This window comes from Amblyomma mixtum, chromosome 2 (assembly GCF_055824585.1).
Source record: "Amblyomma mixtum isolate Tamu chromosome 2, ASM5582458v1, whole genome shotgun sequence".
NCBI lineage: Eukaryota > Metazoa > Arthropoda > Arachnida > Ixodida > Ixodidae > Amblyomma > Amblyomma mixtum.
This window is the reverse complement of record NC_143013.1, coordinates 258,207,185-258,222,897: the sequence shown is the minus strand read 5'-3', so window position 1 is coordinate 258,222,897 and position 15,713 is coordinate 258,207,185. Positions and strand designations below refer to the sequence as shown.

The 15,713-nt window shown below is 47.3% G+C and overlaps 1 protein-coding gene across 1 annotated transcript in view; it reads right to left on the bottom strand.

Moving 5' to 3' along the window:
• The window catches only part of LOC149363674 (uncharacterized), a 139,481-nt gene that overhangs the window by 52,033 nt on the left and 71,735 nt on the right, over positions 1-15,713 (bottom strand). Inside the window, exons 5-6 of the mRNA XM_089573647.1 lie at positions 14,381-14,608; positions 11,572-11,763 (exon numbers count right to left, since the gene is read on the bottom strand). Coding sequence (XP_089429773.1) covers positions 11,572-11,763; positions 14,381-14,608 — 420 coding nt within the window. The remainder of the gene's footprint in view (positions 1-11,571; positions 11,764-14,380; positions 14,609-15,713) is intronic.

Below are 15,713 nucleotides of genomic sequence, written 5' to 3'. Positions count from 1 at the left end.
TCCTTTCAATAGCGGAGGTCGAAGCGAGACGCGCTGCGATGCTGTTACTGGTTCGAAGGAGCCGTCCCCGACACGGACGAGCGGGGATCCCACCGAAAGCCAGATAGCGAGGCTGCGGGCACTCATACACACGCTCACACGGCTGACTGCGGCTGGAGCGTATGTGTGCGCCTGTGTAGAAAGCACGCAGGGAAAAGGAAGAAGAGGCTGCGAAGCGCGCGGAGTTGGTCTGGCCGACCTTTCGCCACGGTGGCGGCGGTGCGCGGTTTGTTCCTTCTTCGAGCCACCGACAGCCGCTCTCTACCGAAGGCCAAACGAACGATGACCGACGCTCGTGTTGGACTGACAGCAGGAGTCTGGCTTGCCTGATTAGCTGTCTAGTGCTATATATATATATATATATATATATATATATATATATATATATATATATATATATATATATATATATATATATATATATACACACACACACACACACACAGAGAGAGACGCTTTACTCAGTGATGTGCCTGCTGTCTGTCTGCTTTAGCCGACAGACAGGTCGTGGATTCGGATCCCACCGGCGGCAGTGGTTGTTTTTTCTTCTGCTTTTCTAATCAATTAGCTTTAAGCGATAACATGTTCAGTAATATTCTAAATTGATCAACACCACAAAATAAATAAATAGATTAAAAATCCCCTGTGCCCCTTGGTTTCTGTGGCTGTTGGCTTCTGTGATATTTATAACGAGCCCCTCATACCCCTTCCCTTGTTTGCTTAATTGCTTTAACCACAGTTATTTATTCTCTGTGTCTCGAGCGGATGCATATATAATTCCTGGTTGTCCTCAGTTCCAGCTTTCGGGGTGGGAACGCAAATAAACACAGCTCAAGGACTGCGGTGAAAGGTGTGCAACTTTCCATCGTTTACTGTAGAACACCACATAACCTTCATTTTTATTTTTTACCGAAATTCAAGAAGGTCATTGAGTACATACGAAAGAGCCCTCCCCACGCAGGGGTCCCAAGAGTCAATAATAAATCCGCCACGTCGAAATGATCGCCTAGAGGGCGCTTTTTAAAAGTTTGTTGTCAATCGATTCAATGCAAAAAATAAGGCCTGTGTCGCAGCAGGTTATTTTCAGCGGTAGAATGCAATGGAGTGAAATTAAATGTTATATTATAGCGGACTAGACTACATCGCTCCAGTCGCGATAGTAGTTTCTAATGGACATTGGCGTTAATGGAGAGTACGAAGAAGCTGAATACCAGTCCACGCAGATTTCGGCTCATCAAAGTAGGTAAATCAAGTGGCAGCGACAGCCATTGGAAGCTAAAAGCGTGCCTTCAAGGAACCATAACAACACAACACTCCTACTGCGTTGAATCCATGTGGTGCACCACTATACCGTATTTTGGTATACGTTACAAATTCCTATAATTCAGATGCGAGCTGTTTTTCTGCGGTAGGAAAAGTTTTATAGCGCAATTATTATTTCATGCTTCAACGCGTATGAAGTGCCGTCATCTAAAACAAAATATTGTAGAACAGCTGCGGCACAACTGACTAGAGGTCAGCCGCCAAAGAAGAAGCAAGGAGTGCAAAGGTAATAGTCTGACAAATCGGAAAGTTTTTAAGGCGAAAGCATTTAATGTCTCATCGTTGTCGACAGAAGGTTGTCAGCAGGGGTGCCACGCTTTTCGGTTGGTCGAAATGGTTATGACGTCAGAGTGCGCGGATTCGAAGTAATGAGGTCACCCACGGATGCCTGACGCCCCCTTTTGGAGCAGACGACAACTAATAAATTGTTGCCGTCCGCTCCGACATGGGGCGGGATGCGTTCGTGGGTGACCACATTGCATACCTCATTACTGCGAACAGAGCCATGGATACAACCGAACTCATCGACGCAGAGAGAGAGTCGTCTTGCTAAAGAAGCAGTCTAAGTCGGCAGTCAAAGTGTGTAGTTGTAATGTGTAGTCAAAGTGTGTAGTCAAATAAAGCACTAGTACAGCACAGCCTCGCAGTAAATGCCAAACAGTGTGCCAGGAAGGGCTTTCGCCTTGCAGCACTTTAGAGAGCCAAAGTGCCATCTGAATTTTTTTCCCTTTCTTTTAGGTGAGAAGGAGGAGAAAGGGGAAAGCTTTATTGAGTGCAAAATAAGTCAGCCGCTCTCGGTGGGCTTCTTACTTAGTTCAGTGTAGATGAGCGTTAAGAGGTCAGACTTTTTCATGGGCTGGTTGGTTCTTGATCTTTGAAATAAGTACGAGCTTAAGCCGGAAACAGAGGTAGAAAAGGCCGGAAGCAACGTGACAAGGGAGCAAATTCCGACTTTAATGAGGGCCAAATGAATGCACGCCTGACTTCATGTGCCGTCGTTAAGTGAGGATGAGAGGATTGGAGCCGAAATTTTTTATTTGTCGCTGCAGAGCAACGAAATTTGCCATGCTTTACTGTGATAAGTCCATTGAATGCTTAAATAGAATATTTCACTAAAATATCTTAAGTAGCTTTGACATCACGAATTTTTATTTGCTTCGTTCGATACCAAACTTGCAGAAAGTCTGGCATGGTATACGCCTGAAGTCACTCTTTTACCTTTTAGAGTGACTGCAAAAAGTTTTACCTAAAGGAGCACGGCAGCCATTGGTAAGTCGGCCTCATCATCTCCTGAAGGTTCCTGACAATTGGAGAGTGTTTGTACTTCCCATACTGATATTTTCGTCAGTGTATGGCTCACCGATGTTGTCCCCACCTGCCTCATCGAACTCATCCCAGGCGACATAGCTGCGCATTGGCGACGCGTTACCACAAATATGCATGCTTTCGATAACATGGGTGTTCGAGAACGTGCTCCATCGTTCCTTGTATCTAAACTTTTGCCTGACGTAAGTAACAGTTGATGCACTCCGCAGTCAGTTATATCCAGGCGAACTTATTACATGGTAGGGAACAGAGTCACCCGAACTGAGACGTTGGCACTTTGTATCAGTATGCACTTTGTAGTGACGGGGCACCGAAAAAATGCATCGAGCACGTGAATTACGCCGATGTCAAGCGGTAGGTCAGGTTCATTGCGTTTATATAGGCGAAAGAGTGTGGCCGCCAGTCAAAGGAGGCAGCACATGGTGCGTTGCATCGTTGTCTAGCACGAACAGGATCTTCCAGTTTTCTTTTTTCAAACCACTCGGCGAACAAGTCACAAATTTATGCCTAGTGGCACACTCATCGGACAAAATGTCGCGCGTCGTCCAGACCTTTGTGTCGTGCGCACGAGGAAGTAGCTTCCAAAACACTGCGCCTTACTAGTCTTCTCGAGGACACACTGCAGCCGCTAGTCGCTGTCTTCCATGCTCGGACAGTGAAGGACGGTGACTCGAAGGTTACTGCAGTTTTCACCAGCTCCTTTCAAGACGTGCGTTTTGGACGGCTGCATCTAGCAAAAAGCTTTGCCAGCGTTCCATACACTCCGTAATTTTTTTTTCTTTTTGTGGGTTGCGTTCGTTACTTAGAAAGAGGGTGGGGGGAAGGTGGAGATGCTCGTAGCTCTCCGGTCCTGAGCGAATATGGGGTTTTCTAAGAAATTCCAGGAGCGAGTTTACAGCTCCTCCTCGTTCGCTGCAACCGAGTTGTGCGGTCACACTTGTTCGTTGTACTGCAGGTGCAATGCCATTGCCCTAATACATATTTTGACGGTAAATCCGCCTTCATTCGTAATAAGCGACCTTTCGTTATTACTCTGGTCGTTATAAGTGGGCTCGGCTGTGCATCGTAAATAGCAACAAGCCGCATTGTGTGCGTTGTATTTTCATTGCCGCAGCGATCATCGCGGTGACTGAGACTTAGTCTGATTTTGCGATAGGCAATGCTCACCTTGCATGAATAAATAAAAATGCAGTTTGCTAATATCTAAATTGCAAGGAATTTCGCGCGAAATAACAGAAACATCAGGCACTGACGATCTCACAAATATTAGAGCAGGGAGCGCAATATAAGTATTTAGTAGGGCAGCTGGACAAGATACCGGCAAGCGTTCTCAGGAAACGAAAGATGTTAGGAATCGTCAAAACATGACAGCCAGTAGACGGAACTGGCAGAGCTGTCAAAGCTTGTCAGTAAGCTTAAGCTAAATGACGTAAGGAAGTAAAATATGGAGAGGACGGAGCAGGTTTTATAGAAAGGATGTGGCCCAAAAGCGGCGAAGAGGAAATTAGGCGTAGCCAGAAATGTGATGTATGTCTTAAGAGACAACGAGGGAAATGCGATTGTTAATATATAGGTACGAAAGCTAAAAGAGCCGAAGAATTCTACATGGATCTCTGCTGTAACCGAAATAGTCAGAATGTTAATGATGAAGCCAGTGGCTGGAGGAAGAGGAACCGAAAGTGGAAGTAATAAAGACATCTGTGCAAGCAATGAAACGGGGAGAAGCGGATGGTGAAGGTCCGGTATAACTGCATATCTTGAAGAATATTGGGGACACTGCGTTAAAAAACTTGCCACACATACGCAGTGCCTCACGACCTAAAACGCACCGGAATCTTGGCAGAGCGCCAACCGTAAAATTAATCGATAAGAAAGGGGACGTCAAGCACATGAGAAATTACAGAGCGATGAGCTTACCGTCCGTTGTATAAAAGGTATTTAATAAGGTTGGAATTAGATCAGCCTTAGACTTCAGTTAACCAAACGACCAGGCTAGCATTCGGAAAGGCAACTCAACAACGGACCATGGTCACACCATCAATCATATCATATAGGTATGCAAAGGATATAAACGATCGCTATATAGAGCCCTCATATATTACGAGACAGCATTTGACTCAGTTGAAATATCAGAAGTGATGCAGACATTGTGCAACGTAAAGGTACTGGAAAATGTCTTAAGCAGTTGCACAGCGACCATGGTCCATCACAGGAAAACAATAAAATACCAATCAGCAACGGTATCAGGCAAGGAGACGCAATCTCTACTTCATTATTCGCGCGTGTCTACAGGAGGTATTCAGATAACTTGGAGATAAGTTGGAGATAAAAGTTGATGGAGAATACCTTAACAATTTCCGATTTTCTGACGACATATTGCCTTGCGAAGTAACTCAGGGCCGAATTGTAACGCATGATCAATGATATAGACGGGCAAAGCAGAACGAAGGGTCCAAAAATTAATGTGAAGAAAACTAAAGTAGTGCTCAATAGTCTTGCAAGGACATAACAGTTTACAATAAGTAGCGAATCATTGGAAGTTGAGAAGGTGTAGAACTACTTTGGACATGTAACGACCGCATATCCGGATCACGAGTGTGAAATAAATAAATGGGAGAATAAGAAAGGGGTGTTAGCGACTCCTCAGTATCCCTCCGTAGAAATGAAGTGTCCTTTCTTAACAGTTTTTTGTAACGCCATGTGCTGTGCATCTTTTCAGCCCTGCATTTCTAGCGGCCGTCTGTTGTTTGTTTTAGGCGGGTTGTTAACTTTTTTACTGTTTTTTGCTTTCCGTTTTGTTGTTTATCGGGTTCTGACTGCTTTTGCTTAATACATTTGACTCTGCCTTTGCTACGATTGTATTTTTTAATTTTTTTGACTGCTTTTGCTTCTCTTGTTTGACTCTGCCTTTGCTACGATTGTTTGACTCTGCTTTTGCTACGAGATGGCCTGCTCAAAGTTCTGTTGTCAAAATCTTTTAGTTTTTTCTGCAGAGGTTAAGGGTTTTTTTTTTCTTTTTTCTTTTATCCTGATGTTGCTGTTTCTTTTCCACGTGTTGGGTTCTGAGCGATATTGCGATTAGTGTCATGCCTGAGCTGTATAAATATGCCTCCTTTCCATGCAATAAAACAGTTGGTAGTGTGCGCATGTGGTGTCCCCTCTCTTGTTGTGTTCTTCTTGTTGCGCCGCCGTTCATTTCATTTCTTCAAGAAAGGGGTGGAATGCATTCGGCAGGCACTCTAAGCTAATCAATAGCAATTTACGATTATCACTCAAGAGGAAAGTGTATGACAGCCGTATATTACCCGTACTGGCCGGTAGGGTAGAAACGCGGACACTAATGAGAAGGGTTAAACTGAAGAAAGCACAATGAGCTATGCCAATGAATATCATAGGTGTAACATTAAAAGACAGGAAGAGAGCAGAGTTGGTTAGGGAACAAACGCAGGTAGGTAATATACTAGTCAAGATCAAGAATAAATAGGCATCAGCAGGGAATGTAACGTGAAGTCAACATAACCGACGGTTCCTTATGGCATGGGAATGGATTGCAAGAAAGGGCAAGCGTACGAGGGGGCGGCAGAAAGTCAGGTGGGCGGATGAGATTGGGAGGTTTTCACGGATAACATGGCCGCTTGTGGCCCAGGGCAGCGTTAATTGCAGGTTTACGGAGTGTGCCTTTGTCCTGCAGTGGGCGTGGTCAGGTTGATGATGATGATGGTGATAGATAGGGACAGCCCGTTAGTTTTCGAAGGCACTGCGAGGCACCGCTGAATGGTCTTTTAATTCAGCCCAGCGCGGTCGCTATAGCCTGCATAGGGTTGAACTATAGAGGCCTACCTGATGCGTTGTATACATGCGAAATAGCCCGCACCTGAACCAACCAGCCCGTCCAATACTCGGGGAAAACCGAATCCGCCACAACGGGGCAATGTGAAGGGGGACACTAAGGACACTGGTCAGTGGCAACAGTCAGTAGTAGTGCCTCGCCCTCTTTTTCCCTTTCGTTTGTCTTGTAGAACTGTACACGCAACGCAAGTAGGAACGACTGAAATAGCCTTCCCTCGCTACGCGAGCAGCGCTGGACGGATTTATCCTTTTCCGGAACCCCGATGCATTAGAGGGACATTCGCTGTCGGTACCACTCTCCATCGCAAGAGGTTCTTCCCGCGGCATAAGAAGATTTCGCTTTCTTTGCACGCTGGTCACATCCGCCTTTCCCTTGCGGAGCCAGCCCGCAGGCAGGCATTAACCCCGCGCACCGACGGCGGTCAAGGGAAGTGTTCCAGCCGATTGTCTCGCTGAGGTCCACAGCGCGAGCGAAACGCCCACATCGCTCGCACGCCGCGAAATTCGTGGGAGCTGCGCAACTGTCGAGTGCAGCTGAGTTCGTATAGCATCGTCCGTGGCTGCTAGGAGCAGGTGAGACCACCACGCTTGTCAAGCGTGCTAAATGAGCGACGCCACGCGCATGCCCCTTCTCACGTGGCCGGCTTCGACACGCCGAGACAATGGAAACTTTGAACAAGATAAAGACTCACCGCGCAGGCAGACCATGGGGATGTGTGTGTGCCTGTGTATGTATGCCTACAGCTGGGAGAGTATAAGTACAGCCGTGGCGAACTTTCCGGCGGCAGGTGCGGTCTCTCTCTTGCTTGTCGTTTTCTTCTTCCGTTTTAGTATGTTTTTTTTTTTTTTTACCCGCTCTAAATCGTGTCCTCATCATTGATGCTAGACAGTGTGTCGCCGAAGCTCGGGGCATCAAGGAAGAACAATGCTATCGCGATCGCGGTTTATGGCCCGTGCCGTTTTTAGATGCTCTGTTTGCTTGCCGTTCCCGCGCTCGTTTCGGTGATATGCTCACGAAGATTGTTTGAATAGCCAAGGCTCAACTGTCTGGTGTTAGGCGTGAGTATGTCAACAAATCGCGTGGATGACTCTCCGATAAACCGCTGTAATATGAACGTAGTAACCCGTTGAAGTGATCTATTTCATCTACTCTTGTTATGGTTAAAAATGCCCTTTATTCCTCATACAAATTGTGCAGGGCACAGTTATTATTGAAAGCACTGCTCTCTTGCTGAAATTTATTCAGGCGTGAGCACAGTTCACACTGTACTGGGCTGGGTTTGTTGGCTACGGTTAGTATATTTTTGCTTCAAGGTACACAGTTTTGTGTGAGGTAAACATTTCTTTCTTGTGGGTGTATCGTAGCCCATATCTTTTATTCACCTGATTGTTGATCCCAGATGCGGCAGCCGCATTTAGGACGAGGGTAAATGTAAAAACGTTAGTGTGCTGTAGATTCACAACGCACGTAAAAGAGATCCAGGCGGTCTAAATTAATCCGGACCATACCATGCCGTACAATACCGTACCATCTGCGCGCTAATGCTATTTAAGGTATCAAAGTGCTCTTTTTCGATAGCATCAAATACCGTTGGGTTAGAAACTAATAGAGGAGCCGAGGAACACGCTGCGGCACGTCTCCATTGTCTTGTCTCGCTGTGGCAACGTTGTTATAGCGTTCGCCTGCCGAGTACGAGTTAGCTTATCCTATCCCAGCCACAGCAGCTGCATTTCAATTGAGTGAAATGCAGAAAGCCCCGGTACTGAGTATCCGGTACACAACAGATCACCCTAGGCGGCCGCTACTACTCCGAAGCCAAAACTACGGCGTGCATTGTAGCTCAGTGTGCTAATTTGTCATGGATTAAATCTGCGAACTGTTGGATTGATTAATCATTCGGTCAATCATTTTATTGATTAATGGTTTGCTTTTATGAGGTTAACGTCCCAAACCGACTTAATCTTTGCGGGACGCCGTAGTGGGTGCTTTCGGACAATTTCGACCACCTGGGATTCTTTAAAGTGCACTGACATCACAAAGTACACGGGCCTCTAACATTTCGCCTCCATCAAAATGCGACCGCCACGGCCAGGATTGAACCCGCCTCTTTCGGTTCAGCAGCAGAGCACCATAACCATTCAGCCACTGCGGCGGCTTTTTTATCGGTTAATAAATGACTCAGTCGATGTATCAATCTGTTAATCAATCGATTAATTGATCACTCTGTTGATGTATCAATCGAGCAATCATTCAACATATTTGTCAATCATTCGACCATCGTTCAGACAAACCATCATAATTTGTTTGATTAACCGATCAATCAATCAATCAATCAATCAATCAATCAATCGTTCAGTAAGTCAATAAATTTGTTCATCATAATGAACCCAATTACGCGCATTGAATGCAGGACCAAATGCTTCTCGCATCAATCAACAACCAACTCGCTTTTGTGCCAGCCGGGGCTATCTTCCAATTTACTCGCTAATGCTCCCGGAATACTTTCGTTCCCTTGGAATCCCCACCGATACGCTAACGAGCCCTCGGCTGTCTTCCGCAGCCAACTAATCCAATTTGACCTAATTAAAGCATGACAGAGAAAACAATCACACGGGCTTCTACGTACGCGAACAAAAACGCAAGCATTCATTTAAGCGGTCTGATATATCCAGGACACGCCGTCGGCGGTGTCCCGCTAAGCGGTGAGGACATGCAGCTTACGGCAACGACGTGGCGAAACCAGCCGCCGGGACAAAGCGGGTCGGGCGGAGGAATGGCGTAACCGCTGCCGTGCGCCCACGTAACGATACGCGAGGCCCGCTTCCTCGAGAGCACTGCACACGGGCGCGCTGATGGGGAAGCATTTGCCTGTTCCGGGGTGTCCGACACATTAGGCATGCCTGATTGACCCGGCGCCGCGCCGTCATGCGCCGCTGTGTCGCGCCGCTGTGTCGCGCTGCTCGAGCGGAGCTCCCATGTTCTGGCACGATAAGCGCGTGCAGACATGGGAGACGCGTGCAACCGCCCCCGCGTGGCCCCCGAACAGCTTTTGGACCGAAGAAACGGAACGCTGTATATACTCGGCTTCTTCCGGGAAACACCGCGGGTGGAGTGACGGTGGTGAGGTGAAGGCTGGGGAGCTAGGAACCGGGGCGCGATTTTCAGAGAAAAAAGAATGCGTACAAAATGGCGCCGGGTGAAGTGGGTGGAGTGCTATACGGAGCGGAAAGGAAGGCGGGTGATTGCGATCGCGGTCGTAATCGACTGATCAAAGCGAATCTACAAGCTAGACATGCATGTTTTCCATTAGGTTGGATAACCAAGGGGGAGGGGCGGGAGGGGGTGAAGGGGGGGGGGGGAGATCAAGGAAGTAAATCAAGGAGGTGGTAATACGATGTGGTATTGTCGATGAACAGAATGAAAAAAGCTACATAATGTAACCGTCGACAAAGATTGTATAACCATGTAGAAGGGTTGCGAAAGAGCCTAATGAGTGGTGCTGGTAGGAAGCATGAGTGGTTTGCGGGTCCATGGACAGTGTTCATACCATTGCAGTGAATCAGAATGGTGACACCAAGGGTCCTGGGATGACTGCAACAAGCAGGCGCTGAATTTTAAATATGATCTTATTCGGTAGCATGTCTGTTCGATCTCATTTCATAGTGCATATCTCTTTAGGGGCTGACGAAGAGTCCCTCATATTCAAATGACCGGATAGGGTGGACAGAACTCCCTGCATTCAAGGCTGCCTGTTTGGTAGCATACTGAGCGGCACCATGTGCGGACATACCCGACGACGTTCCTTTTCAAAGTTGGGCTGTCCGCTTGGGCAGTCCGCTGGGGCATAATAGGGCTGTCCGCATAGTTGAGCTGTCCGCATAGTTGAGCTGTCCGTAGAAAGCTCCATCCAATTATTGTTCTCAGTAAAAATTCATTCCATGTTTCTTTCTGGGTGTGTTGATGCTTTACCGGCAGCAAAATATGAGTTTATTGCTGAAAAAATTGCATTTAAAAATCTTTCTACCACTCGATTCAAACTCGTGACGTTCTTACTTAAAAGAACCAGTTGACATCGTTGTGAAATGAAGATCAGTGAGGCGTATCCTACAAGATGCGCACAAAATTCAGCGTCAACGCATGAAACTACTTGCAAAAGCGGCTGATGATGGCGAGACCTGTATTTAATTTTTGATATTTTCTAGCTTTTGAAAGCTCCTTTCTCGGTGACAGTCATTTTCTTGTGATTAGAACGCGGTACCCTATAGATACATGTCAACTACAATTCGTCTTTTGTGTCCCTTTAACACTGGGAAAACAAAGCGACAAGACGAGTAATGGCGGCTGAAGACATGCGTTCTCTCTGGTGCTAATAGTGGTGCTATCATTAACCGCGGCTCTTGATGGTGTATCAACATGCAGCGATGAACGAACGGTGAGGTCACTTGAGGCATCGCAAGGTCGGTTGTCCATGATCTTGCTGATGATTATGCCACAAACTCATTATTTCTGGCTTTCTCTCTCACGCTAGCGTCATTATCCCAGCGAGCGATACATTCAAGTGGTCACTCTCCCTCTGATACACCAAGGGTCCTAAACGAGAATACTCCGGAGAGGAGCCGCGCCCCGCCTCTCTTTTGTGGAAGCATGATGATGTGGTTACAGACCAGTCTGAGGCGCCGGTTAAACGTCAGCAAACATCTGTTGTGGAACACTCTGCGACGAAATGAGTCACTTTCACTTTGCTGCAGGTGTGGGAGGAGACCATATGAAGCCGCTTCAACAGCAGCCACATTATCGCATGCAACACATTCGCTTCGATTGCTCGTGTATGTACGAGATGAACGCCACACAGTTTGCTCTGCTTTGCAGTGCATAGATACGTGTCAGAAGCGTTCTCTGGGTGCCGCCATATTGGACTGTTGTGCGCGCTTCGCGCTATCATGGTAGCAGCGGCACCACACCCGGTTGTCAACAGTCCAGAGAGGAGGTGTTTCGATCTCACGCGTGTACACAATGGAAAAGCCTATACTCACAGGGGTTTGGGTTTTCCCTGCGTAGGCGGCGCTCGAAGCGTGACATCTTGATGCGTGGGTAGAGGGCGCTGGCGGAGCGCACCAGGCGCATTCCCGCTCGGTCAGCCGAGTCCAGGGAGGCTACCTTGCCTCGCAGGTGGCTCTCAGACAGGTTGGAGCAGGAGATGCTGTGCGGCTGCTTCATCCGGGCCTCTGGAAATAGATGACAAGCATATTTTGAAAAATTGCACGGGTTGCGGGCAAAACTGCATGACGGAGAGCATCTACCCTCAAAATGGTGCAGGCAGTCTGTCAGGCACGGCAAACTTTCAGAAACTTCGTCAAGGGCTAAGCTCAAGCTGTGAAGTCGTGACCTAAAGCCTATCTCTGCCTGTGGCTGTTTCACTGAACTGCAGTCTATGGATTGAGGAGTTGCGGTTGTCGACAACACGCAAGACAAATAATATTCCGAGGACGATTACGATACTTCCTAATGCTATATTTGAGCGCAGCTTTGTAGGGGCCTTGATTTCGCGATATATTGGGGAAAAGAATTCGAGAGATACGCGTATGTGTGTACAGTTACAAAGCACTCTTTATTTTCCACAGACACTCTCTCTTGAAGTAACGCTCCTCTCCCAGTCTTTGATTGTCATGAAGCTGGCTTTGTGGTCGGAGCAATGGATGGAGACATGTTCAGTCTGCTGCACCAATGCGTGGCTCATAAGCAGACGATTTATACTAAGAAGACAAAGCTGTGAGTGGCGTGGCCGACGCAGACAATCTATCGCATGCAGCGCATTTCAAAGTACCGCCCACAAACGGAGTGGAGCGTGGCACGGCTGCGAGGAGGCAGCGCGTGGGTGCGAGTGCCGCCGCTCACATACCTCCCGTCCCCTAGCCATCTACCTACGCACATGCAGTTGTGATGAACGACGGCGCGCACAGCGCGCATCACTCTGGCGCCATCTATGAGCGCGCACGGCGTGCACTACTCTGGTGCCACCTATGAGCGAGCCGTGGTACTTTCGTTCGCTCGGCACAACCGGTCTCAAGGGGAGCCGCTCGATCTCCTCCCTTCCCCTCGCTCCCTTCGCGCTCGGTTACACCGACGGCGACGATGACGCTGGTCAACCTACGAACCGGCGCATAAGAGCTGCGCTCTAAAAGAAAGAAAAGGAGACGTCAGTATTGTTAGCGCCGGTAAACGTCAGAAGTGGCTTCACATGCAGTTAATAGGCGCGAAAAAGCGAAAGGTATATTATGGTTGTAGGTGGAGGTTGGCACAGGAGGCAAGTGTGGGATCACTGGAACCATACAGCAGCGATGTTCTGGCCGTCCCTAATAACTGCCGAACGTTAACGCCGGTGGACTAGTCTGGTTTATGTGCCAATAAAAAGCCACCCCCCCCCCCCCCTGCGAGGAATGGTGGATTCAACATTTAAACCAGGCAGTCCGAATTTTACGTATGGTGAGAAGCCGATGTGGCTTTCAGTTTGCCTGAATGGACCGATCACATTGAAACAACAACAATTACATTCAAAGGCCTCCCATATCGTCACTGTAACGAGGCTAATTTAAGCGCCCAAGCACCCACCTCTTAAAAGCCATATGCATAAAATGAATGGCGACCAAGAACGACACATTTATCAATTTAGGAATTTGCTGTTAAAATTTGGATCAGAGTTGAAGATCAGGAGCTAGAATGACTTCCAAGACCTCAGAGCCATTATGGGTACTGGTGATGCCTGAAAGAGGAGTTGGCGGGGTATTTGATCCTGGCCACTAACTAAAACAGATAAAACCGTTTCTTAGGATACAAGCGGATGTACAGTGTCCAACTTTCAAAACAATTTTGCTTCTGGCAGAGAGAGTAAGAGTGATTGAAAAGATGCCTCGATTTTTCGCCTGTTGCTTATACACATCGACCTTGCCATGTTGTTTTTTACTTGGAGCACATCCCCTGCCATGTTGATTAGATTTCTGTTCAGTTATAGCGGTTCACCACGTGTAGTGCTCCTGAGTGTTAGCCTTCATGTCAGTGTTCTTGAGCGATGTCATGACTTGCCTACTGCACCTATCGTCCACGGCTTTCTGTTTTTGCCCCTTTCTTTATCCCGTGGGATGTGTTACCATGTAGAAATTCGGCGCACTGGCAGCCTTACAATGAAGTGGAAATTCGGCGCCTGCGTGTGTGCGTGTCTGCGTCCTTTCTGATACTCGTGAATTCCTGTCGCGCAATTATTCGCATGCAATTATGGAATTATGGCTTAAGTGCCTTATCCCGCAGATCTACGGCTGTCGATATTGGCCGCAGGGCTGGGCTGAATTGGATATTATCGGTATTTGCTGCTTTGTGCGAGCATCTGAAGGGGATAATGCCCGGAGATGATACTTGTGCTATCCTTCTGCGGCCACATCTGGGTGTCGTCAAGAATGCTTGCGCAAAAGCAAACAAAATTAAATGCTCACTGCTTCAACAAGCGCCGAAATCAGGTTGGTTAGGTTAGGTTAGGTTAGGTTAGGTTAGGTTAGGTTAGGTTAGGTTAGGTTAGGTTAGGTTAGGTTAGGTTAGGTTAGGTTAGGTTAGGTTAGGTTAGGTTAGGTTAGGTTAGGTTAGGTTAGGTTAGGTTAGGTTAGGTTAGGTTAGGTTAGGTTAGGTTAGGTTAGGTTAGGTTAGGTTAGGTTAGGTTAGGTTAGGTTAGGTTAGGTTAGGTTAGGTTAGGTTAGGTTAGGTTAGGTTAGGTTAGGTTAGGTTAGGTAGGCTTGGGGACCCCTATTCTAAAACTCTCGTACGCTATGAGGCACGTTACAGCCAACGCATACACACCCAAGTTCTCCCAGTCAACTCCAGTGGCTTGTCTGCGGCGGGCTATCTCGAGCCACTCGGGGTCCCTTCTGGCGTCCTCGAGTGACGATGAGGAAGGAGGACGGCTTGGCCGGGACAGCGACCGGCACCGCCTCTCGGAGTCGTCCAGGTATCGGTCCGACGGGGAGGACAACACGTGGCGGTCCCAGGACATGCTCTTGAAGGCGGGCGCGACTGGGCTGCCCGCCGCTGAAACAGAGGTTGAAGGGTGCTTTTACAACAGCGTTAACTGATGGCGCTGCAGAAAGACAAAGCAATATACAGTTCCCGGGGTACGTCACTGTTGTGCCTTCGTTCCTGCTCAGAATAAAGACCGACATGTCAACGCGTGCATCAGTCAAAGGGTTACCTTTAGAAAACTATTATCATCCCGTTCTAGTGATACTCCAATATCTGGCCAGCCTTTTTGGATAGTGTCGCATCAGGTGAAATAAAATATAACCACATTGGCAAGTTTAATCGAAGCAAGAAAATCAAAATCACCTTCATGAAAAAAAAAAGATGCAGTAAACCTGTGATTGTTCACCCTACGCCCACAGCTGGGAGTAGGCTGAGGGAAATCCTTACGTACAGAGAATGTAAACCGTCAATAAATGGCGATGCGCTACTGGTTACAGATCACGCCCTGGTGGTCTTGGTGCCAGTTTCCGTTGGCGCCATTGATAATGTCAACTGACGTCGGCACTTCGAAAAACGCGAATTATTTGCACGACTCACGAACTGCGTCGTAAAATTCGGATTAACTCCAGGTAGGTAAAAAGAAACAGGTAAAAGACGTGGTCACGTGCTCGATTTTACCACTTTCTTTCTGACGTTGGCTTTCAATTTAAGTAGAAAGAGAAAATTAAGCTAACCATCATTTTTAACCGCAAGTAACATAAGCATGGAACTTTTGGAGGTTGACAATAATTCAATACCGGCTTGAACTTATAGTTTTGACACGTCAGACACATTAGCACATTTATTTGCCCGCTTTTAACTATCCTCGCGTTTTCCTGAGACATTTGCAGTGGGCAGAATTAATAGAAATGACACTTTTCGAAAAAGGAGGTTTCTTCAAGACTCTATACATAGTCTCTGTAGTGCCGTTGCAGAGAACACATTAAATCTTGTATTTTTAGCGTCTGTCATCGAAAGCACGAGCAACTAAAATGGCGTCTGATGAGCAACAGTGCTTTGAGGAGTTATCTGCATCGTACGACTACCGAAATCATGGACATGCAGTGCTTTGCAAGTCAGTCATAGTCAGGCTGGTTTGATTCAAAGAGCGAGAGGTGTGAACAATGTGAAGATA